This window comes from Rhopalosiphum padi, chromosome 4 (genome assembly GCF_020882245.1).
Source record: "Rhopalosiphum padi isolate XX-2018 chromosome 4, ASM2088224v1, whole genome shotgun sequence".
In the NCBI taxonomy this organism is placed as follows: Eukaryota; Metazoa; Arthropoda; class Insecta; order Hemiptera; family Aphididae; genus Rhopalosiphum; species Rhopalosiphum padi.
Genome location: NC_083600.1, coordinates 25,241,567 through 25,268,068, shown reverse-complemented (window position 1 = coordinate 25,268,068; position 26,502 = coordinate 25,241,567). Strand labels below are relative to the sequence as shown.

Here is a 26,502-nt window from a genome sequence, read left to right as displayed (position 1 = left end):
TTTCATTTTTACAGGATCAATAAGTAGTTCTAAAACATATTCAATACTATATAATTAAAAAAAAATTTCATGAACAAACCAAAAATTGATTTGCGACTCACAGTTTGAGAAACGCTGGCTTAAGGTATTAATATTGACGGTATAATTCACACGTAGTACATACATTTATAAACTTAACAGTTGGACTTGTCAATATGACTCTTGAGGTCTAAAAGTCAAACATTTAATTTACTGATAACTACCTTAGATATGCCAAAATATATATGTTTATAAATGGCAGTTGTTTTCATAGGTAAACAATATTAAATGGGTATTATTATTTTCATCTCAAAATAGCAGTGAGTGGGAGAGGAAGGGTAGACATCATGATTCACTTCCTTCATGTACCTCTCATGGTTCGTGTTTTTGTTTAAAACATATTTTGTAAGTGATTCTTTTTAGTATTCATTCAATTAATTTTTTTGATATATCTGTTAATAATTTTTAAACCAATGATAAAGTTTTAATAGTCAAATGTACGACCTTTTCAGATTGAAAACCATACACAGATTATACTTTTAATAAGAATTCTCTAATAGTTGTACATACAAAATTATACCATCCTTATCAATTTGATATTCTTATATTTTTTCCACTTCTTCACCATAAATATGCAACTATATGTTTTTTATAATGCTCAGTTAATAAACTTTATTGTAGTAGATAATTTGAATCTTAAACTGGGATTCATGATTATTTACTTGAAAAAAAAATACATTTTTTTACCAGAAATACGCTTAACACTTTGGAATTATAAAATAAATTCTGTAAAAATTCCTTGGTTTGAAGGTTTTTAATAACCTTACAGAGTGTGACTACTAGATCTACTAGATGTATTAAATGTGTACAGGATTTAGATGTAGAATACCAGTGATCGTAGTAATAATTATGATTTGGCATAGTTTTGTTTATGTTTCAACATATACATATAGCTTAATGTCATGGTAAAAAGTAAATAAAAATAAAATTTAAAAAAACACGATAATCTTTACGAATAATATACACATACTCAGTCAGTAGCAACAATACATAAATTAAAATTCAAAGTTAGATATACAATATAAAATTTAGGAATAAAATTTAAAAACAAATGAAAAAAATAATGTATAAATCATAACACAAAATCAATAATCTAATAAATTAAGATTACATAATGTGATTGGCTTAGATGAATTGATTAAACCAGTTAACTTATAATTGCGTAAAAAATAATAATACTTGTTTGACCAAAATAATAGACTCCTTACATATTATGTTATTATGTAAATAATAAGTGTCTCTTAAATTAAATGTATCTATCCTTATATTGAAAGATAAGTTTACACTATATTTAGATGTTCTATAATAATGATTGAAATTTGTATTTTGGTCGGTAAAATTAAATAACAAAATAAAAAACACGTTATAGTAATTACATATATAGTGATACATATTATATATATATATACATAAAAAAATAAAATAAAAACGATAACTAGATCAGTATTTATTTTTAACATATTTGTTATTCAGCGCGAATTAAAATTGAAAAATTGGTAGAAAAGATAAAAAGAAAATTAGGTACTAAGTATTTTGGAAGAACCTTAAAAATTTTTTTAACTTACACTGTTACATTGGATGTATCTTGATATATAAAATACATTCAAATTATTCATTTGTACTTATAAATTAATGGAAATAATATTTTTAAAATGTTTACAAGCAATTTTTGTTTTGATATGTTCATGGCCATTTTTTTTTTTTACATCATGGGTGGTTGACTAGTCATACAGCAGACACTTGTGCATCTTCATCATCTAAACAATTGTCATCAAAAATTAATAAAAAAAAAAAATAAAAAAAAAAATATAAGTTTTATTAATATTTACCATCATCATCATCACCATCATCTCGTAGATAGTATGTTGATGTGACACCTTCATGTGAATGTGCTCTACCTAAACGGTGCATCCTAGCTGCCATTTGGGCAACACTCGTGTTATAAGCTGGTGGTGGTCTTGTCCGCACACAGTTGGTCGATGATCCCATCATCTGCATGTTTGACGAATAAATAGGACGGTTTCCAATCTGATAACTCGCTAATAATTTAAAAAATAATTGGCTTAAGTAAAATAGTAAACACAAAATAAGTTAACAAATAAATTGGTACCTGGAGGTTGTAGTACTGAATGTCTCCTCAAATGGAGTGGTGGTGGAGGAGATGCTCCCGGAGGCATGCAAACATCTGTTGATCCGCTCGTTTGAGTCGAGTGTCCTGAATCGCTGGACGTCACTGAACCCGCTAGGACAAACTTTAAATGAGTATACACTTGTGTACTAATTTTAATAGATTATATAAATTTACTTACTAGATGTCACAGTCTTTCTTAATGACAGGTTTGATAAACTAGTAACACTACTGCTTTCAGCATTCAGATCAACGGATGATAAGAGTAATGGTGGAGGTGGGTTTAGAGGGGTAGTATCTGAATGAGAACGCTCATGAGATGTTGCTGGAACACTAGGTGGTTGGTGGACGTTGCGACGAGTTGGTGGACCCGGAGAAGGTGCCATATGATACCTGGGCTGATGTAGTCTGGTTTTGCTTGGTTCACTCAAGGACAATAACTTTTTTACAGCTTGTGGTGAAGCAGAACCTAATAATTACATTTGGATATAAAAACATAAATAAATAAGAATAATATAATCAGTAATAATAATTACAATAATTACCGAATTTAGGACCTGTATTCTTCAATCCTTCACTGGCACTACTAGCACTGCTAGCTGTTGAAAGAGTAGGTGACGGATGACGTTTTCTTATTGGCCCAGATCCCATTATAGATCCACCAGTACTAGACCCTTCGCAACTCATTGATAGTTCATGTAATTTTTCTTCATCAGTGAGTACTTTCATTTTTGCCAAATAAGCCTTAACTCTTCTTACCATTTGGGCCTGAAATAATTTTAAAAGAAAAATGTTTAGTTTTGTTCAGCAAAAACTTATACATTATATTAATATGCATACTTCTTCAAACATCTTTTTTGGATTTGGGGCTGCAGTTGATTTTTTTCTTCTTTTAAAAGTGGCAGCACCTCCCTGATGAGCACTTCCACTTACACCTGTAGTAAGTTGATTCAATGCTACCATTGCATTAGATGTAGGTTGTCCACCAAGTTCTAACATTGTAAGTAAGTCATAAGGTGATGAGCACATGTTTGTTAGATTTCTAACTTCTTTGGCAATCATTCTTAACTTTTCAAAATTAATCAAACTTTCTACATGTGTATCATTACCAAGATGAATAAATGTTAAATCTTTCTTAACTACTGGATAAAATGGAATCTAAAAAGTTTTAGAAATTAGTACCTTTATCAAAAATGTTTTATTTTTAAAATCAGATTTAACTTACAATTGGAGGTTGAGATTGTTCGTTGCTGACTAGTTGACGATATTTACTCATGTTTCGTGAAGGATCCATTAAATCTTGAAGATCACTAAATAATCTTTGATATTTTGTAGGTAGTTTTTCCCACGATTGGCGTAAACGGCTAACAGCTCCATGTCCAAGTCCAGAAATTATGGCAAACATAGAATTAAAATTTTTACATTCCTTACATTGACCTGTATAAATAAAATTACATATTCAATAAATAAAAATTAAAAGAGTAAATAATTAAATAATTAATTTAATCTATTTTTTCAACGTACGTGCAACTTTAATAAATTGTTTGATCATTTTTGACCGTCTAATAAGGTTGTGTTCAGAGCAAATTTCCGTTACAACCCAAAACATTTCTGTATTTACTAACTAAAAAATTTTAACATTTAATAAATTATATTTAAATAAAATTTATTTAAAAAAAATAAAAAGCATACTTCAGCAAATTTAGATAGCATTGGTGTTCCATAACGACTATCTAATTGAAATAAGTCATCAACATATTCTGTTGCTTCAATTTGCCTGAATATGGAAAAGTCTTGTAGTGTTAGTTGTACTGCCACTTCAACAGCATTTAATTGTAAAAAATGTACATGACTTTCTCTTATTAAATCAGCTGCAAGTTCATCTCCAACTAATGTTTCAGTATTACTGACATTTTTTAAGTAATATCTAAAAAAAACAAATGAACAACAATTAAATGAAAATTTAAAAATTCAAAAAATAAATAAAATACACAAGTTTAGGTTTAAGACTGACCTACTACTAAGCCCAATTCGTTCTGCTAAATTTTGTAGTTGGTCTGGCAACCTTCTCTGTTTAATTATACCCCCTTCTGACACTGAGACTTCACATAACGAATAAAGTGAACTCGGTTCTATGCTTCCAAATTCTTGTAATGCAAGCATGACTACTTCATGAGCTGTAGTTTCTTTATGCACCAATAGGTATTTGCAAGTCTGATCAGGTTTATAAACTTTTAATACGTGCTCTGGATAATCCGCTGCTACCCTTGTATCGTCCAGATATGATATTGACGTCAAGTCCGGGTGGCTATGTGACTGTTTAAAATTTGAGCTAGAGTCAGATTTAGCCGACACGGAACTATCATCACACACGTCACCAATAATATTTTTTGGTAAAATATTCATTTTCATCAGAGCCCGCTGAAGACGTTTTTTGGGGCCGAGAGTCATAAAACCTCCGCCACTTGATGTGTTGGATGCATTTGTTTTAATGGGTTGCTGGATAGGTGGAGGAAGATGAGCAGTGAGCAACGGCCGTGCTCGCGGGTCATCTTGAAGACGAGCGATTTCCACAGACTGTTTTTGTCGACCTCTTGGTCGGGGTGAGTTGTCGGGAGTTGCAAGCATTTCTTTGAAAACTGTTAAACCATATACAATTATTAAAATTAACAATATTTTATAAAATTAATTAAAAATATTTACCTAAAAGATTTGACTTGACAGTAATACTCAAATGCGTAGTTCCTCGGAGGATCTCTAAAGCACGCGTATGAGTTACATGTTCAAAGCTTTGTCCATTAACTTCTAAAATTTGGTCACCTCGTTTTAGACCAACCTCTTCGGCTTTCGATTTTTTATCGACCTTTAATTATTAAAATATATAGTTAAATTATAATCGTATAATTAATTTTGAAGAAAATACATACTTTTGAAATAAATATTCCGAATCCTCTCTCATATCCTCCCAAAATGGAAAAATGTAGCACCTGATCCCTAGAGGGCCTAGCTAGGGTAACGCACCTAGTTCTCGCCTTTGCAGCACAAGCAATGTTTAACAATCTTAATTGTCCACCCATTTTATTCTCTTCTAAGCAAGCTTCAAACTTTTCTACAAAGTCCATCATCACTGGATCCATTTCGAAATCAGTAAAATGGTTGTTGACCCATAGTAGCACCACTCTAGTAACACGGTCCCTCGCAGATGGTTCATTAAACCAGTTTAGCAATTGGTTGGCAACTTCCATTGAGTTTTTAATGAAAGTTCGGTGTGTTAAAAGAAAATCTTCCACATAAGTGGGATCTATAACCGAATTCTCTTCGATCAGTTGAAGCATCAGTCTCTCTGGTGTTCCCTACACAATTACAATGCACATGAGTAAGATAACAATAGTAATGCGATAATATGATGATGATTGACAATAATAACGTATATTATCTATCATGCATATATGACAAAGTTGCGTTGAACTTACCCTAATGACTACGTGACCCCGTCTTCCAGCTTCTAGCGTACCCCTTTGTTCGGTAACCATAACCAATTTTCCTCCGTCGTCTTCATGCCTTTTTGTGTTCTCCTCACCCTGATGGAGTATCCTATAGTAGTCCGTCTGCGTGATGCAAACGAACTGACAATCGTCGCACTTTGTTCTCATCACGCCCCGATGGTACAGCCGTTCCATGGTAGGCACTATGCCGAAGCTGTCGCCCATATGCAGCTGATCGGGAACGCCATCAGCGTGCTCGACCTCGACGTGGCCATTGATCAGCACGCTCCACGAGTCCAGCTCTTCGCCATCGTTCATTACTACTGTGCCGGCCTTTTCGACGACTGCGAACACCATGACACTGCACAGCGCCCGGCGTACGGCCAGCGTCATGTTGGTGAACGCTTTTAAGTGCTGGGTAAACTCGAGCAGCACCTCGACGTCGTCCTCGGCCCGCTCCGAGGGGTCCTTCTCCAGGCACTCCCGGACAGTGTCTCGGACGGTCAGGCTTTCGCTGCTATCGCCCAGGTCGTCTTCATCCGAGTCGACGATCGACTCGACAAGGCCCGACAAGTCAACCTCGTCTGCCTCCACCGAGACGCTCCCCGAATGCACGCTGGTCATGGTGTCGCTGCCCGAATACGCCGAACTGGTATCCGAGCTATGTGAGCTCCGATTGCTTTTTTGGTACAGTTCAGGCCGGATCGCAGCAATGTACTATATTACCATATCACACAAAACACGGTCACCATATAATAATAAGATTTTTGTATTTTGTTTTTAGCGATTAATCTAATAACAATATTTTTAACACTTACGCTGTCGTCGAATACGAGGTTGATCGCCCCACCACGTTCCATGCCGGTGTGCCGGGGAATATTCAACGAGCGCAGACCGCTTTGAGAGTCCGCATAATCCATCTGAAATCATTAATATGTATACGTTATATTTCGGTACGGAACATACTAAAATAATAAAAATTTGCAGTGTTGAATACAATAAGGAATAGCAGATTACAATAAATAATTATAATAAATTAAATAGTGTCCTGACGTCCTGCGAGAAAATATTTATTTGAATAAGAATAATATAAGATGAAAAATGATTTATAAATTATATATATATTATATAATATATCAATTATCAAATAATAACTAAAGCACGTGGAAATATTTTTTTTTTTTAATTTGATTAAACGATAACTTATAAGTTATAACGTAACTTGGTTATAAAAATAATAATTTTCTTAAAGAATGTTATAGTTTATAAACAAAATCTATACGTAGGTTTGATTTTTTTTTTCTTGAAAAAATCCAATAACAATATCAGACAATAGACTGTAATAAATATTCATGTCTGTAAAAGGTTTTGAAGTTCCCATAAAAATATTTAAATTTGTGTCAACGTCGATGAATAGTTTAAAAAAAATATTTATAATATGTTCGTGGAATTGATATAATTAAATGTGAATTAATAATTACTGATTGGAATATATAGTTCTCAAAATTAAATAACATAGGGATTTTTGTATAATGTAATGTTATAGTCTTTAAGAACACTTGTAAATAAAAATGTTCTTAAAAAGTAACATTTGATGAAAATTGGGTTTTATTTTATATATTTCCAGACATGAGTTTTAGAACATTATAATATATTTGTTCTGTTTTAATAACAAAAAAAATTTTTTAAGCGTATATTATTGTTTTTGTCGCGTTAACATTATATGTAGTTGTATAATATGGGAAATTTCGAAATGTTAAATAAAATAAAATGAGGCACAACCGGTTCAACAAGGACAAAGATATTCTAGCGCATAATTCGTATAAATACGGCCACCCATATCCGTTAGGTTTGCATGCACCTACTAACGCCCAGTATTTTACAAACGTGCAGTTTTTTCAATTAGCCAGTAGGTACTTGGTTGTAGTATGAAATTATAAAACATTTTACTCCTAAATACATTTACCCTTTATAATGGTATTGAAAACTATATAAATATAATATAAACCATTAATAGTGAAATATTCTCTTTTAAATTAACCACCACAAGACGCTTTATTAAAAACACGTTTGTACAACAACGAATATTTAATTAACGTCACGACCCTTAAATCTCTCGACTAAGGAGTGAAATTATGGGCACAGCGCGGAAATTTAAACCTCCTAGTAATTGTCTGTCTAGGGTTCCTTTTTTCAACAATGTAATATTGACACGCAACTGTAAATAATAATTAAATAGATAATCTCAAAGAACACCAAAATGCATAACATAATTATATTATATATATTATTATAATTTATTCTTGATAAAGTTTTAAGTTATAACGAACCCCAATGTTAAATAAGGTATAAGTACGATGTTTATACATATTTTTTTCTAGTAAAACTAAAATTATGCTGTTTACATACACTTAAAAATGGTAGGGAAAAATAAGGAAGTGTAATAATTATAACAAAACAATATGAAACAAGTAAATATAATTTTCTAATAACCTTCAATCATAATTGAATATCTATTTCTTTACTCGACCCCATTTGACCCGAATTCTATGCCGTAATATTTTTCCGGTACATAAAAACCAATGAGATAAAACAGGATTACTATTCTAGTGTAAAAAAATAAATAAATGGAAATCTTTGCAACGAGATGGATTTTTAAAATATAACAATAGCAGTCTACGAATGTTTATATTATAATATAATGGTAAATACTAAATACCTAATAGGGTATACATATATCGGTGATAAAAATTTTGAAAATATTTATTTCTACATATTAAATATTGGTAGGTACCGTACAAGAAGGTTTATTTTTTTAAATTATGCAGTTAAGTACACGCGTAGTGTGACTTATGTATAGTTGAATATGGTTTTATAAAAAAAATGTCACTTAAGCTACAGTGAAAAATTTAATTATTCAAATATATAATAATTAAAGAGGAATATAATACTATAATAGTATAATATATATTAGTCAGTTCCGCCCTACACACTATTATATACTATATATTGCTCACGTAGGTGTAAACGCTAAGGGATAATTATTTACGCTCCTTGTGTTCAAGCCCGCGCACGACTTTGCTAACTACCTACGTATTTGCAGTACTGAAATACTGCATTTTGTTATAAAATAAATAATTTAACATTCTATTTTTTAAAACAATAGTTTAAATGAATAATAATTATCTAAAAATTAAAGAATATTTGTTCAATTGTTCAGTTTATTGAAACTGAAAAAAAAAATCAAATAAAAGTACATGTATTTATATTATGTATAATAAGTAAAAGAAAAAATCGTTCCAATTCTTTACAGTCCGTAATAAATTAAAAAAAATCAATGTTAATAGAAAATAAAACAACCGGAGGGGAACCGTTAGAAGTTAATTAGCTAACTAAAAAAAATGTTTATATATAATATACAACAGTACGCTTATTGTAATATATATTTTGAATTTCTTAACAAAACTGAGCATTTTAAAGTTATTTCCATTGTTTCATCAAACTTGTAATATCTATCTATAAAATAAAAATTATTTTTGATAGCATTTACTTATTCAATTGAAGTAGTAACTATCAACTTCAAAATGATCTTTATGTTCATTACCAATGTTATATACATAAATATGATTCATTTATTACGTTTATCATTTGATGTTGAGTCGTGACTCGTGTTGACGAATTATGATGGAAACTATTAATATTAAAAATGCATATTACACCTTATTACCAACATCATGAATCACGATAAATTCGTATCTATATCATTTATATGTATTCATTATATATGGTGATTCATATGTCATGCTTGCCCACATATTTTCCTTTAAAATTCATAAAATTTTGAGTTTTTGAATTCTTGAAATTGTTTTTATTACATTAAAAGTATCCTGTGGCAATATAAACTTCATTTTTCGAATATGAATATCCTCTTTTTTTAATGTAAATTATTTAGTGGATTGTTTTTCAAAAATGTCGATAAACCTACCTAATACAAAATTCTAACGACTTGTTTCTCATTAATTAAAATGTTTATGCTAAGTAGTAAGTAATATAATAATTTTTAAAAATCGCTTTACAAATATTAAAATGTAAATAGTTATAAATATTATTTACTATGATTTTGAAATCATCATAGTCTCCATCTCTTTTTTGTGTACTTATTTTATACACTTAAATAACTCAAAAAATACATGTTTAGATTTCAAGTACCTACGTCAACATTTTTATTAAAATTATCCACTAAATAAATTACAGTTGAAAATGATGAAGGGGTGTGAGGAGTTTGTATTTCTCCAAGAATACTCTCAAGTACAAAAATTTTTAAAAATTTAAAACTATGATGGTCTAATTATATAAGAATCAAACAAATTACTACATTACTCAAGACAAATTGGGGGTGAATAACTCTGTACATAATGATTTGTTAGTATTACTGATCTGGTATATCATCTATGATGAAATTATAATTGAATATTTAGATTTTACATTTATGATACTAAAATAGTAAAATTGTTGATTTGATTTTGGAAAATTAAAAAATATCCTTCGTTAATATGGCGTCAGTAGCGATATATGAATAATAATATACAAAAACCTAAATATGTATAATAATATAGTTTCTTCTTTTCAATCTTTAAATATTATCTCAAGTTATTCGGAACTAAAAAAAAATATTTTCATCATTTAGCTAGGATAAATAAAACATTTTGATAGGTGAAAGTTCATATTAATATCTATTGGCTATTACCAACTAATAAAATTTAAGTAAATACGCTTCAAAACTTATTTTCATTGTTTATGTTTTTAATAAAATGGTATTTTTATTTTATTTATTTCAAAAATACTTTATAATAACAAATAGCTTTACTTTTAGACAAGTAACAAAACTAAGAAGGTAACAGTAATTTATCAAACAAATTAAAGGTTACAAGGACGTATTATACCTGATTAGTTCATTCATATTTTCTTAGAATTACGATACCAATGTTTACTACTTAATCAAATCAAATCCTATTTATGAAATAAAATGACTTAATTTTAATGAATAAGTTTAAATAACCAAAATGTATAAAATGTTTTATAATAAATAATAATATATAAAATAATAGCAATTAAATAATAATAATTATACATTAACATCACAACATATAATATTATCATAACTAGACTTCAAGTGTATTAATTTGAAATCAATTTTTAATAACAACGAATAGTAATTTTATGCATAACTTGGGTGTTTGTAAAAATTTTCCACAAAAAATTTAATTAATGATATGATTTGAAATTTTAAAAATATATGTACTTATAATGCTACACTTTTATACGTTGGTACATACCTAGATGATGAAAATAGTTAATGCAAAATAAATTAACAAATTGTACATTTTTTTGTAAAATTTTAGAAGGTTTAATCAATAGATTACAATATTACTTACTTTTAATTTTATAAAATATTATAGTTAAATAATATATTACATTATATTATCTATAATACATATACATCATATATATTTATTATAATGTATACATTTTTAATCAAAAAAGTATTATTAGTTATTACATTGTCTGCTAATAAAATTTCTACAATGACGTACTTTATAATACTATGTTATAAACTCAGAATTTGTTAATAGTTACCTACTCTTATATTTCGTATTCTAATGGCGGAGGAAAATGCATAATATTGCACATAAAACTATGTTTAATTCATAAACGATATCGAACGACCTATATATTATTCTTTAAGCATGGAACGACAATACCCGTTTTTATATAGGTACATCATGTATATACATTTAAGAGTCGTTGAAGGAAAAAGAATCCCTTGCACAGTTATATAGTTGAATACATTTTCACGGTGGTGACGGCTGTCTTATAAAAATACACAGGCATTTTCGACGATTAACGATTACAAAACGAGTACTCTCAACATAATATGATGACGTGATGTGCATAATGTATATATATATATATATATACATATACACGGTAAATATATCTATAATTTGAAAATCTGTAAAATTTATATTTTTAATAATAATTGTAAATGGTCGAACAACCTGATGGATTAGGAACGACAATTACTAGGGCTCCCAATATTAACTAACTTGAGGCTGATTTGGCCGAACCGATTAAAGCTTATTTCCGTGTTTGATTTCAAATTTCTAAACAAATATCAAAATCATAATATTTTAATATATATATTTTTTTTTACGAAATACGGTCTAATATTATATAATATTATTAATAATAAGTTTAAATTATTGAAGACACGTGTAATGTAGATAAAATATATATACAAATATGCATTATTGTATACAGCATTATTATCTAGTACCTACTATTTGAAATCGGTATAATGTGTTATCAAACAATATATAACGTAAACGATATATTGCTAAAAAATGTGCGGTAATAAACCGTCTAAGCTTTTTCATAATTGTCTTTATTAAGTGCCACTAAATGTCCTAAAGTCATCTAAAGCCGTTGTGTTAGCTCTGCATTACTATGAATTAATAGTGGTAAATTGTATTAATATATTATGCAGTATTATTCTAAATCATAATAATATTATATTATAGAATAGATATCATATTCTGGTGTGTGATAACACTCTGGACAGATAAAAATGAAATAAGAAAATCGCACGGAAAAGGGAAATACAAAAAAAATAATATTTTTATATTATAAGCAACACCCCACAAATACTCACGTATATATATAATAATAATATAAACGAAAATATAATATACGAAAACTAATAAAAGAACGGAATGAAAACGTAGTCTCTCGTTGTTATAATAATATTTATATTTTTTCCATAATATAAACCCGGAAAACCAACGCGCTATGTGTTAGGGTATATATACATTATACATAATATAATAGTAAAGTATATATTATTATATATGACGTGGTTCAGCCCTGTTGCGCGCCCGCCACTGTTACACATACATACGTCGATAATAATAATAATAGTGTATAAGGAGGGAAGAAAAACAGGCACATATACTCGGCACCACACACACACAAAAGGAGTCAATCATATGCCCCCGTACACACGAGAGGTTTGGAGGGACCGAAAAACGACGGAGGTGTACCACCGCCTCCATCGCCAAAGAAGCTAGGATGGTGGCAGTGTTGTAAGTATACAAGTGGTGGTGGCAAGTACGCTGGATGGTGGGGAGGTATGACGCGCGGTGGAAAGGCGGTGGCGGGTACGATGCGTGGGTGTCCGTCGCTACCGCCGACTGCCGGCGGCGGTGCTTTCGGATCAATATTGCGCTTAACCTTCTCGTTTTTTTTGGTGTTTTCTTTCCCTCATTATTTTTATTTTTTAAATTTTATGTATTTTGAGGTGGTGAGGTGGGGTGGGTTTCAGATACTTTGTGCTTCGACACGACGTTTTAATCTCTTAAAAAGTTCTCCTGTCGATGACGACGATATAATTATACAAGTCTCTCAATAGCAGGCTTCTCTCCCTTACTCTGTCACTGTTTCAACTTATAAACTACTTATACAACACGTCCTAACTCTTTATATTGATGTGATCCTAGATGGCATCAGTTCAATGAACAATGAAGGAAGTAACCGGTTGACTACTTGTGAGCTCAGTCCTCGACGGAAAATTTCCCTGTTGGTACATTAGTAAATTATCGTCTCAATAAGGTACACATATTGTAATAATTCATAATATTATGTAACGCTGGGTCATTTTCATGATTTAATGCGATCGATTTATTTCCTAGTGTTACACACATATACGTCAGTTTATATATATTACGATTGTTAGGGGCCAGATAGTGCAGTTACCTACATAAATTTATGTGTACACAATACACATAAAACATGTCTTATTATAATGATTAATTATCAGAGAGGGGGAAATTGTGTTTCTTTTTTAAAACCACTGCACTAAGGTATTCTAGTTAAATATATCTAACAGTTGAAATTATTGTAAGCAAAAAAAAAAAAAATGATTGGAGAAGCATAGACGCCATTAGAACCAAATTATTATATATTTATTTTATATTTTCGGGAAGGATAGGTGATGGAGAGAGATGTTGTAGCTTTCGTGTTTTTTCTTTATAAAGGTAAGAAATCGTATAAATATTTTCTTTACGGTCTACACCCCTATACTGAATTAATAAAAATAGCAAGTGGCTTTTATAAGTTACAATTTATAAGTGTTATAATCTTATAACAAATATATAAATGTATACCCAATATACCCATTGTGTATATATATTTTAATCAAATTTTATTTTAGTACAAATTTTCAGTCTTCTATAAAGCATAAACTAGGTATATTTCCAATACATAGTTTGTAACATGATATTGATAAATTGACAACATCTAATTAAATATTGATAAATTGTCTTGCAGAATAATAATCATTCTTAGCAAATGTTTTGCTTCATTGAACAATACATTTTTCGTGACTTATTATCCAATATATATTTAGGGATGAAATATATTAAGGAGGTTAGGGCTAAGCCTATGTAGAGGCCATGCGTGGACGTCATATATTATTATAATTTAGTTTGAGTCTGTGTCATTTGGTGGGTCACCATGCCATTCTATATATAGTATGTAGCGCTCTATCGCGAGTAACTTGTGTTCTTCGAAGTTCGCGTGTTATTATAGCCTTTTTTGTAGAATTTTTTACTTGCACACGTCGTAATATGATATACACACATTTCAATTCAATACACGGCATTATATTACACGTAGGTGGTACATAATATCATAATATAATATGAGGTCGGTGCGCGATAACACTTTATCAAATATAATATAATATAGTTAAAGTATAATCATATACGAAAAAAAGACGCTACGTAAGTTACATTATGTTATTATTATTTATAACCACGGTGTGAAGTTTAAGTTTGAGATATAACATCGTAATCATAAAGTACTACACTGAGTAGTGAGTAGGTATACCTACTAACTATTGGTAAATATCAGAGTGAAATATAGACACGTAACGACTTCATCGACGTATTTGAGGGACCCGTGAACAATTTTTTATTGTCCTTTTATACTAATATCAATTTAACGAGAAATCTGAACAGCTGTGATGCATACAAACGACTGATGTGAAGAATGTGTAAGTACGCTGTTACTTGGTGTCAGTAATAAGTAATAACTAATAAGTAATAACATCTACTAATAACAAATATGGTTTCACCGCGTACAATATATAAGTACCCGCATGTACGCACGTAAAACTGTACAAACAATAATCACAGAAATCGGTAAATGGTAATTGATTGAATTTTTAATTAAAATACATAAACTAAATTAAATTTGAAGGATAAAAGGCCAAGGAATCGGTCATATAGAAACTACATGTAGCATCGTGTTTCAATATAATAAAATGATGGCTGGCTTGTTATTTGGATTGCAATGGTATGTTTACAGTTTTATTATTTTACATCAAATTGGATGTATGCATGCGATTTCAATTATTTCATAGGTAGTATTTTTATGAAAATATATGTATTTTTAAATCATCAACGCATGCATGGAAACTTAATGACAAAGTAAGTTATTTTCTATGTTCACTTTCAAGTATATGTATAATAATATATACACGCAAAATATTCGAGTTTAGAAATACCTAAAGAGTAAAATTAAAATTATGTTTTATGAGTTATTTCAATAAAAAATACTAAATATTATGACTTGGACTAGCGTTTATACATTATAGTCATTATACTATTTAAGAATTTATAATTTATAATGATAATAAAATTACAAATCAGTGATTTTAAGTTCAAAATGTTTTGACGTTTAGAATTATTACTTAGATCAGTAAAACCAAAACAATTATGTACAATGATAATTTTTGAATAAACAATTACCGAGTTAAATAATATCAAAAATGTTTAAGTAATTGCATGAATTAGTACAGCTGAATCAGAGAAATAAATATATAAAAAAAAAAAACTACCTACCTACCTACTTGAAAAATATTATAAGTTTTTAATTATAAGCATTTCATTAATTTCAGAAATAATTTAATATTTAAACATAGAGATAAACATCATTATTTTAATTTATATAATAATATTAAGTAAGGTGAAATAAATTATTTGTAGAAATTAAAAATAAAATATAAAAGATTGTACTAAAAAGAATACTTAAATATTAATAAAGTCGAAGTTTTTAAGTGTACCTACCTACTGTGTAAATATTGATAAATGTCCATAAACAAAATTTAAATTTCAAAAACCATTATTTTATCCAAAATTGTGATTAACTTTTGAACTTAAAGTTTAGGGGAAAGTTCTTATCTTAAAAAACTTATAAATTATTTCCGTGATATTAAGTAGTATAGACAAGAATAAATTTTAATTTTTTAAGCATAACAAAGTTTGAGATTAAATTTAGATAAATTAATTATAATTTATTAAGTATATATATGTGTATTATAGTATATTCGAATATTCTCACATACGATATACTATTTTAATATAATTTAAAAATAGCAAAATAAAAATTATTGTCATGTAAATTTTTATGAAATAAAATATAGTATAATATCAACACTATGAGTTTTTATTTTTTATTCATAAGTATAGTTGTTTATTTGCATTAATTTGAGCTTCTATTACAAAATGTATACTTCCTACAAAGTTGTCAATATTCATCGAGTCGATTATTATATTTATATTATATTTTAATGTCTATCAAAAATTCGTAGTTATGGTCTAAAAATAAAAATGTATTTACTATATATTTTTATACACGTGCGTATAATGTAATAAAATGAAATAATTATTTTTAAGTTATAAAAAGACTGCTGATTGAGTATTAAATTTACTAATAAATTATACATAAAAAAGACGGGAAATAGTTAACTCATTTCATAAGAAAAATAATTCTAAGCGAAAACAGTCTGTTAGCCTGTTTTACAAAGTATATCGTATGATATATTTATATTGCTATAATAATATTAACTATATCTATTATAGTAATTTATATTTTACTATTAGTTATACGGTATAAGTACTAAATAGGATAAAAAATTAATATTTTTTAAATTTCATTGCGTTTAGTAAAATATAAAGTAATAGGTATACGTAAAAGTTTCAATTCTCAACGAATATTTTTGAATAATAACAAAATAAATTACTAAAATAATAATTCATCGTTTAAATATTTATTTTCGTCCAAATTTGAATTTCTAATGTTTTTTAAAAAAAATTGTGCTTATAATTTTTTTTTTAGGTTTTTGGTTTTGGCTTTAGTATAAACTTTTTATGAAAAACATTGTATATATTTAAAAGCCTTAGCTATACAATTTGAATATTTTATACATTTTAACTACAAAATCATATTATTTATCCTCCGGTTACTGCTGCAGGTACATACTATTATGTATATTAAGTATATTGTTAGATACTTACTGTATATATGTGCAAAATAACTAAAAAACATAGACAAACATAAACGTTTGTTTATTTCGATATATATATATACATATGCGTTTATAAATCATTATTCGATAAAAATACTATTTTTGTTTAATCATACACAGATTAAAGCTAATGGTTTGGCTTGCGGTAAAATATATTTTTATACACTTAACTCTGTACACAATTAGAACGAAATGAGTATATCAACTAACCACCGACACCGTTAATAATAATATGATATAGGTTATTTCGGCGGTCGTAAAAAAAATGGATAAAAAACATAGAGGTCGATTCTGACTAATAATAACGAAAAAAACATTACTTACCACCAGCATCTCTGATGGTTCCAACACGAAACATTCGTTGGGTCGTCTAGCGTTGCTTCCGGTTCGTTTTCCAAAACTATAACATAAAATATCATTATATTAAAAAAATGCCTTTTCAAAATTTGGTACAGTTAAAAATGAGGAGGAGGACACACACACAGCAGCGGACGCTTATTAGTTATTAATAATTCTTCCTTGATAAAAGCCTATATTGTAGTATAATATTATTTACAATTAGCTGCGGCAACTAATATAATATCTTACGATATGTACATGTACGTACATATAATGTAATAAATAATAGCAATAATATTATACGGTGTAATTATACATGATGTATTTAGAATTTCTACAAAACAGCCTTCTCTTACATATGCTATTTTATATACTCGTTGGAAACCGAGTCATATACGCACATTATATATGTATATTGTATATACGATATACCTAAAATGCAAAAGCGGAAAAGAATGGGACGTAGCTAAATCGCACATGTCGTAGGTTACGAGCACCCAATTCGACGGGGATTTCAACTCAATTATGTATATATATACATACACACACGTCGGCACCGATGGTGAGAGAGGTTGAACGAGTGGTGGTCTTGTGTGTGTTAGGGATTGAAATGCAACACGGTCACGCTGCTAACTTTTCGGGTCACGGGTAAAAGGATCGACCCTCTTCTGCGCCCCAAAGACAGTCGGCCTCTCTCACAATATATAGGGTATAACAAAACTAATAGACCAACAACAAAATATGTAATTTACTATGTAGTAACTTTTCAACTTTTGTTCCTTTTAATATACAATATTATTTTAAGTACCTAAATGATTAAAAATAATCATAATAAAAATACATTATTTTTAAAATAATAATTAGAATAAAAATGTATACAAAGTAATTTAATAACATCTGTCTGTTTTATCTGTTACAAAATACATATAGTAAAATGTTAGATTATTTTATAAAATATAAAATTATGAAATAATTCATAAGATATTTCAAATTATATTTTTTAGCCTTTTTAGCATTGGATACAGCAATTTTAATTTAATTTTTTTTTCTATAATGCAATGACTAATGAATAATAATAATTTTCAAAATTAACAATAGAAAAATTCAAACATGGTTAATGTGTTTTATGTAACTATAAACAATAAATGTTAACTACAGAACTACAAATATAAGTTATATCACACAACTTAATAAATTCGTATCAATCATAAATAATCATATAATAAATAAATATTAGAAAATGTATAATATATTAATTATCAATATTATTATTCATTAGTAAGAAAATCTATCAATTGAAACTTATGATTAATAATATTCAAATATTCAAAATTAATTTAAACAATTGCCTTATAATTTAGAATATAATTTAATATACATTTAAATAAATTAAAATTTATTAAAGAACACATGTTATTTATAAGTAATAAAATACATATAGTAGTATAACACTTTTATGCTCTGTATTATTAGTTACCTATTACAATGAATTTTAACTGTTATAAAATATTTTTTATCACGATTTCTATAATTTTTAAATTATCATAACACTGACATCTTCTTAGCAATGGAATGTATATTATCATGGGCTATTATTCTCGGTAATGTTTAATTACTCAAAAACTAATTATTCGTTAAAATATTATCATTAAGATAACATCAAAATTTTAAATAAAATTATCAATTTAATAAATTAAAGTAAAAAGAGGGTTCTAATTTGAAGAAAATAAGCTAGTGAGTTACCACGGTCTTAAAAATAAAGTGTTGGAAAATAAAAATTTGAATGAATGCATAAACCGACGAGAAAACTGGGCATTAGCGGTGTGCTTGCAGGTTAGGAATCACCATGTCTATCTCACACAAAAGATATTTTTTCTTTTGCGTATATATCCGCAGAACACGCAGAGAATAGATTGGAATTAGTTGCGTCCCGAAATACATTTATTATGTAAATTGCGGCCCATTTATTATTTTGTATAATATTTTCCTTCTCACGTTTATTTAACACTGACACAATATGTGTCTTCGGCATAGTTAATACATACAGGTCTCTTTACCTATTATCCGATACGCTTTTTAAAATAATAAGAACCAGAATATTTTTCGATTTGTGCAGAATGTCACATGAAAACTGACTGAGTGGCGAACGCCAATCATGTGAATAATAGGCTCGTTTTAAATTTACGACAATTAAACATACGAGAGCAGTTTCCGAACCTCAAAACTCATACATTCAACGATAATAACAATAGTGATGAAACTTACAGTTTTTGAATATATATATACGTGTGTGTATAATATAAATACGTGATGGGGTGTTGTTTGGTCGATATCGAAAGCAACGATTTTATTTCACGCGTGTGACACGATTCATTAATCAACAGTCATTTGTATAAATATATATATATATATATATAAGCGCCCTTCTATACAGTTGTATACATAGATATAATATATGCAGCGGAAAAGAGAAAAACGTACAACTATGTGTTGAAAAACGTACAAAAAACGAAAAACAAACTGCGTTGTAAACTTAATGAAATAATCTATATATATATATATATGAATGCGTGTGTTTATATTCGTGCAGCAATAGCTATCGATTATACGACATGCATATGATCGACATTTATAATTATTTTATATAGTATATTATTAAAATATAATATGCAGTCCGGCAATGCAGATAATTTCAAAAAAAATATTAGAAAGTATACGAAGGGATTTTTTACAGTCATGTTAGATCCATTGCCAGTCTGAACAGTTTATCATTAATTTGTTCAAAACTATCTTCTTCAGATGGTCTATTAAAATGTATATTTTAATTCAACTTTGATGTTTAGAAAGTTAAAAAAAATGTAGCACTTTTTATTAGAAAAGGAATATTATTGCGATAATCTTAACTAGTGATCCAAATTCCAGAATATTTTCTAATATATACCTATGTACATATTATTTATTAGTATTGACAATAGTCTATATTCTATAATACTATTATACTAAATATAGTAACACTAAATTTATACATCATCTTATCATTTTACCTAATATTTTCATAACTAATTATTATCAATAATAATAATTATATATTTTTCATAAAAAGTTAATTTTATATTGTGTCAATAGATATGATTAATATTTAACAATAACAGTCTAAGTCTTTGATATTTTATAATAACAAAGGGTTGTTCAAAATTCATCGCATTGAGTGTAGTTCGTGTTTTTCAAAAATTATACATTTTAAATTAGGAATATTGTTATGACTTATGATGATAACGTGATGGCGTGGCCTAGTGGCACGGTATATTTAGGTACGTAGAGTTGTGAAATTGAGCCTCGATGAGCTTAATCTAGCGACCCCCATATGACACTGACATGGCAACGATTGTTGGGACAATTATGAAGTTCATCGTCGATTTCATATTATAGATAAAATGTTTTATTTGTTTAACTGCATCATTTATAAATATACTACTTGAGTAAACTAACCTGTAGGTATAGGACAATATTTTTAAAGTTATTATAATATATATAAATAACGCAAATTGTATCTCAGTATTTATATTATTTATAACACTGTATAAAGTGTGTATAGTGAATATGTCTGTTACTTATAAACATTTTCGAAAATAGATCACTCGTCACGTATAGTAATGACGATTTGATAAATACTTTTTATACAAGACTATACTGTAGTATAGCAGTAAAATGTAATTTAAAGTAGTATAATTAAGTAGATATCTTAAGGTAAATATATATATGTATAGGATTCATGGGGGGAGAGACACAAATGAACGCGTGAATGTTTTTTTTGATACGAATAGTAAAAGTTTTGTATAAACTCAACTTCATAAATACACGAGAGTATCGGCATAATCATCATATCGAACATTTAATTTTAGATTGTTACTTTCATTATGATGGTAAGCTGCACTTAATAATTTTACTTTAAGTAATAATATTTACGCTTTCGATATACTAAACACCTTTGACTTGGTGCACGAAAACATTAATATAGTTCCTTTCCTTTTAGTGTTTCAAAATCATTAATCTTGTAAACTAAAGATTACTTCTCTGAAGTATACATTAACTTTTAATCACAGATATTACGAGTTATATTGCAGTTATAGCTAACACGCAATAGACAAATAATACAATAGTCAGTACTATACTACTATTACTATAAGTTGATTAATGACATAATAACTATGGTTTAAATTTCAGAAATCTCCTTGATAATTAACTCGTTGATATGGGATCTAAAAAAAATGTTTTACTTACTATAAATACATACCTACAAGAATACTTAAACATTTTTAGTTGTATCATTTACATTTGTAACAAACATAGTTTGACAGATGATATTTTTTACCCAATTAATTTATTATTTTAAATAACTATTTTATAGTTTTAGGCAATAATAATACATACTAACAAATTGATACTAATAAAAAAAACTTCTAAAAAATAAATGAAAATAGTTGGAATATGTATAAACCAAGAGATTGCGAAATAATTGATAACAATGTTTCCGTTTGTAGATATCGAATTTATTATAATTTGCTACTCGTTGCTATAATAAAGTGTCAATCAAATACAAATATTGATATGCTTTTGTTTTGTAAAACAATTCAAAGCATAAATATTGAATAACATAATTGTTTTTTTCAACCATTAAAGATTTTGTGCACACAATTGAATTGAATTAAAAAAATCAAATCTACGGTACAGGTAACTCGTCGGCGTTCTACATTTTTCACCCGAAACGAGAAATAAAAGGTACTAATTTATATTGTTTTGTGTACTCGAACAAACAAATACCGTGAAAACACTTAACAAGTGACAATGTAAAATTAATAACTGTCATACAAATACTACCGACATTTCCCATAACCAAGTAACTATAAGGAACGATTGTGCATGTATTGAGGTCGGTACCTATACATTTTTTTCCATTTATACTGTCAAAATATTTTCCTAATACCATCATTATAATATTGTGTACCTAAGCGGTTATTATACTTTATTCACGTTAAATTGGAACTGAAACTTATGCGATACAACCCAATATATACGGACACGTAATATATTTTATTAGAATCCTATTAACATTTTATAGTGTTGTCTAATATTCGCTCAATATATCCAAATAGGGTAGATAGAAGGCGAGCTCCAAATAACGGACCACTTGTGAAATTCCTAAGGACACCATAATATATTATTCGAAATACGGTGGACATATTTTTTAAACAGGTTAGCGAAACAAAAATAATTTAAAATCTAGATCAAAATAATATATATAAAGTAAATAATATAATAGCTGTCACGTGTATTATATTTTAGATAAAAATAAAACCATACACTTCACTGCGAAATAATATATACTATATTTATACTTAGATTATATTATAAAAAAATGTACTTATATAATATTAAAAATATATATCAATAATAACTAATTATAATTATAAAATATATAAATATTATATAGAGTATAGATTTATTAAATACGAGTGGATGACTGATGTCAATCAATAGTACAAAAACATCAATAACCAGATCAGAGTTAAACGCAAACATTCAGGCTTTTAGTTTTATTTAAATCAAACTTTTGTGTGAACATGAGATACATTTTGCAAAATCTGATGAGTATTATGTGATGTGAAATGTAAGTGAGCAAACATTCGATGTAGAAAAACCACAAGTTATCATCAGTGGCAGCATAAGCATAATTTATTCGCTTCTATACACACACACAATAAAACTCTACTATTAGTTATTGTATAACCCAGCTCTTCCCTGCAATAACAGAATATTTTTTTGAAAAAAGAGTAAAAACTTGTATCCATTTTTTTTATACTATTAATTTGACGGTCTGTGGTAAAGAAAATACAGAATATAATCTAGATATCGTGTGTCCATGTATCAAAGTTGATAGATTTTTGTATATTCCAATAATATGATATAAATTGTATCTTTCGATAATCAACTTAAAAACGAAAAAAATCTCTAATTCGTTGTTCACGGTTTCACACACACCCACAATCACCTGCACGGTTAAAAGTGTACGAGATACGTCCTATATATTATTATATTTTGGTCGGTGACCACACGTTGACTTCAAAATCAAATAAAAATCAAATAAATAATATCGCTAGAGTTGGTGCGTTCGCGCTGACCGCTCCGCCGCAAGACGTTTTACGCGCGTTTTACTGACCAAAACGAGTATCGACGGTGCGGAGACAAATCGACAGCTAGATACGACGATTTCTCCGTCACCGAATCGGCGCGGATCGCTTTGATTCTGGGAACGGTATCTTGGCACACTATCGGCGTGTCGCCCACCATTATGGCGAACGGAATTTTCGAAGAACCAGTGGACTCCGACCCCACGCCACCGCCACTATTAGCTGCCGCCGTTAACTGTTGTTGGTTGTGGTGAGGGTGAGGTGGAGGTGTTTTCGGCCTTCTGGCCGACCGACGGGGCGAATTCGTCAGGCTGTTTCCCCCACCGATCCCTCCTACTGCGGCACTCTGCTGCCGACGGTCGTACACTAACAACAGGTTCGGACTCGAATTTTGTTTTTTTGCTGGACATCCGGGGCCGGTCTGCTGGAGCGATTTTGGCGACTGGACGTCGTCGTCGGAAGCGGCGGTAGAAGAGGTTCCAGACACACAAGTAGAAAAGGCCCCGCCGAGGACTGGCGTGCTCTCAGCTCCTCGCGGTGTTTTGGGCAAGACGGATTGCGCGAATCGGGCACAAGCGCTCTTAGACTCCCGCTGTAGGTTGACCAAGGTTTGCAGGTACGGCAGGTTGTTAGTAGACGACGACGACGGCGAGGCAGGGGTGGCCGTGCCCGCGGATGCGGTGGCGTTTGACTTGCGTTCGCGGCTGTTGTGGAACGAATTCCATCGGCGGATGGGTTCCAGGAAGTACTGTCTGGACTTGCGGGAAGCGGGCCGCGAAAGTTCGGGGCTGGACTCATTTTTCAATATGCCATTTTTGCATTTCGACGACGACGACGGTCTCCGCTTGTCGGCGGCCGTCCCCGGCAATCGCTGCTGCAGCAGCAGCAACTGTCGCTGGTCGTCGATACGCTTCTCAAGCTGCTTGGAGTGTTTTTTCATCGTCGTCGTCGTCGTCGGCACCGGCGTCCAGCGGCAGCATGTGAGGCGCGAGTTCGCAGACGACGACCGCGGCGCGCGACGACCCAAACCCGGACGCGGACCGATGCGGACGCCACGCACGATTCACCACTGTCGGGACGACGGTGGCACTGCGCGCACCGGCCGCCGAAACTCATCCCTGGCGACGCGGCGCGCGAGTGGTGGTAGCGGTGGTGTATGCGGCGGGCATGCTCACGCCAGATGGCACGTAGTGCGTCGGTGCCGGTGCGGGCAGGGTCGTTCCCGCCGCCGCATTATACCCACCCACGCCAACGCCACAAAAGTCGTAGTCGCCGTTTGCCGATTCCCTCGCTCGCTCTCTCGGAGAATTTCGGCGTGCCCCTCCTCCCCCTGCCCCCTCATGACCTACCGCCGAATACATATTATCATCATCATGCATATGATTTTATATGGAAAAACATTAGCGCTCGGCGAACGCACATATTATATTATTATTATTGTATACAACGCGTGTACAGGGTGATTCACCAACCATTATGCTCTCATTCCCCATTTTTTTCCTTTAATGAAGAATTTATTCAAATTACTTACCATTTTTGGAATTTGTAAGTAAATGCACTTAAAAGCCATATTTTATAAAAGTTTTTTTTATGTAATTTAAGGAGCGCCCCGAGGCGACCCAAAATTCGTATTTTTCTAATAAGAATAATAACCGTTTTTCAATGAAAATTGTTAAGCACGTAATTATATAAGCATTTTTATGTATCTAAATCAACATTCAAAAGAGTAGTTTTTGTTATTGAACTTTGTATGTACTCAGCTAGGATAATAGCCATTAAAAAATATAGAATAAATTTAATATAAAATCTGATATTTATTACATTATTTACATTTCGATAATTTCTAACTAATTTTAAAATGTTAATAAATAAATAGTATTTATAATATAATATTCAAATCATCACAACTCCCATATTTTTCTAACGTTTTAACTCAGTTTAATAACTCATCAATTACTCATCAATTACTCGTTCAAATACATAAATACACATTTTTTCAACATTTTTAAAAAATTTATTTGCTTTACAATTCACGGTAAAAATGATCTGATTTAAAAAAAGTTTATATCGCCATGGATCACACTTTAAATTAAAGGTATTAGACAATTATAAAATCCTTAAGAATATTTAAAAATTCAAAACATCAGCATTTGAATAATCATTTTATTAAAAGGAATAGTGAGTTAGAGCGTGTCAAATGAAGTATTCAGTATAATATAAAGTCGGCAAGCGCATAGTGATGTGTATACAGAACGTTTCCAAAACGTTCTATCAATGAAAACCGGGGCTGATAAACTGAGAGCTAATAATATGAATATGAATATCGTAAATAAAGCGGCCAAGAGAATTCGTTTAAAAAACTCAGGCGAGATGCGCGTATTAAGTCTCGCGACGTACAAGAACTGTGTTCCGGCGATACGAATCGATTACAGCACATCATATCTCTGTGCCGCACGATGCGAGCCGTGACGAGGAATTCGCGCGAAACGCGGCGACAGAGTTTATCGCGCGCGCGACAATTTCACCGACACACATCGTATATTGTAACGGCTAACAATAATAATAATAATATAATAAAACTATATAAATAATACAATATTATAATAACGGAATTACAATTATACAATACAAACCGAGTGCACAATTCGTTCGTGATCTAGTAGGGATTTAGGGTTTTAAAATACTACACGCGCGCGCGCGATTTATGTAGGGAACATGACCCCTTCCCCCAGTCGAAATTTTTTTCGGGGCAATTTTATTGTGTTTGCATCTGCCAACCGGTATATATACAATACATATATATGTGTGTGTGCAGTACGTGGAACAAGCCATCATCTCAGTCAACCCATTGAAACC

The 26,502-nt window shown here is 30.2% G+C and overlaps 1 protein-coding gene across 1 annotated transcript; it reads right to left on the bottom strand.

The window, feature by feature from the left end:
* Positions 1-925: 925 nt before the first annotated feature.
* Positions 926-24,777, bottom strand: LOC132930933 (rap guanine nucleotide exchange factor 2). The gene is given in 17 exon segments (XM_060997052.1): positions 926-1,835; positions 1,908-2,117; positions 2,189-2,320; positions 2,388-2,675; positions 2,752-2,974; positions 3,047-3,364; positions 3,432-3,643; positions 3,731-3,830; positions 3,899-4,133; positions 4,221-4,845; positions 4,910-5,069; positions 5,134-5,559; positions 5,680-6,408; positions 6,510-6,611; positions 17,444-17,519; positions 23,676-24,682; positions 24,685-24,777. Coding segments are annotated over 17 exon segments (4,953 nt in total). The 5' UTR covers positions 24,763-24,777; the 3' UTR covers positions 926-1,803.
* Between the last annotated feature and the right edge of the window lie 1,725 nt (positions 24,778-26,502).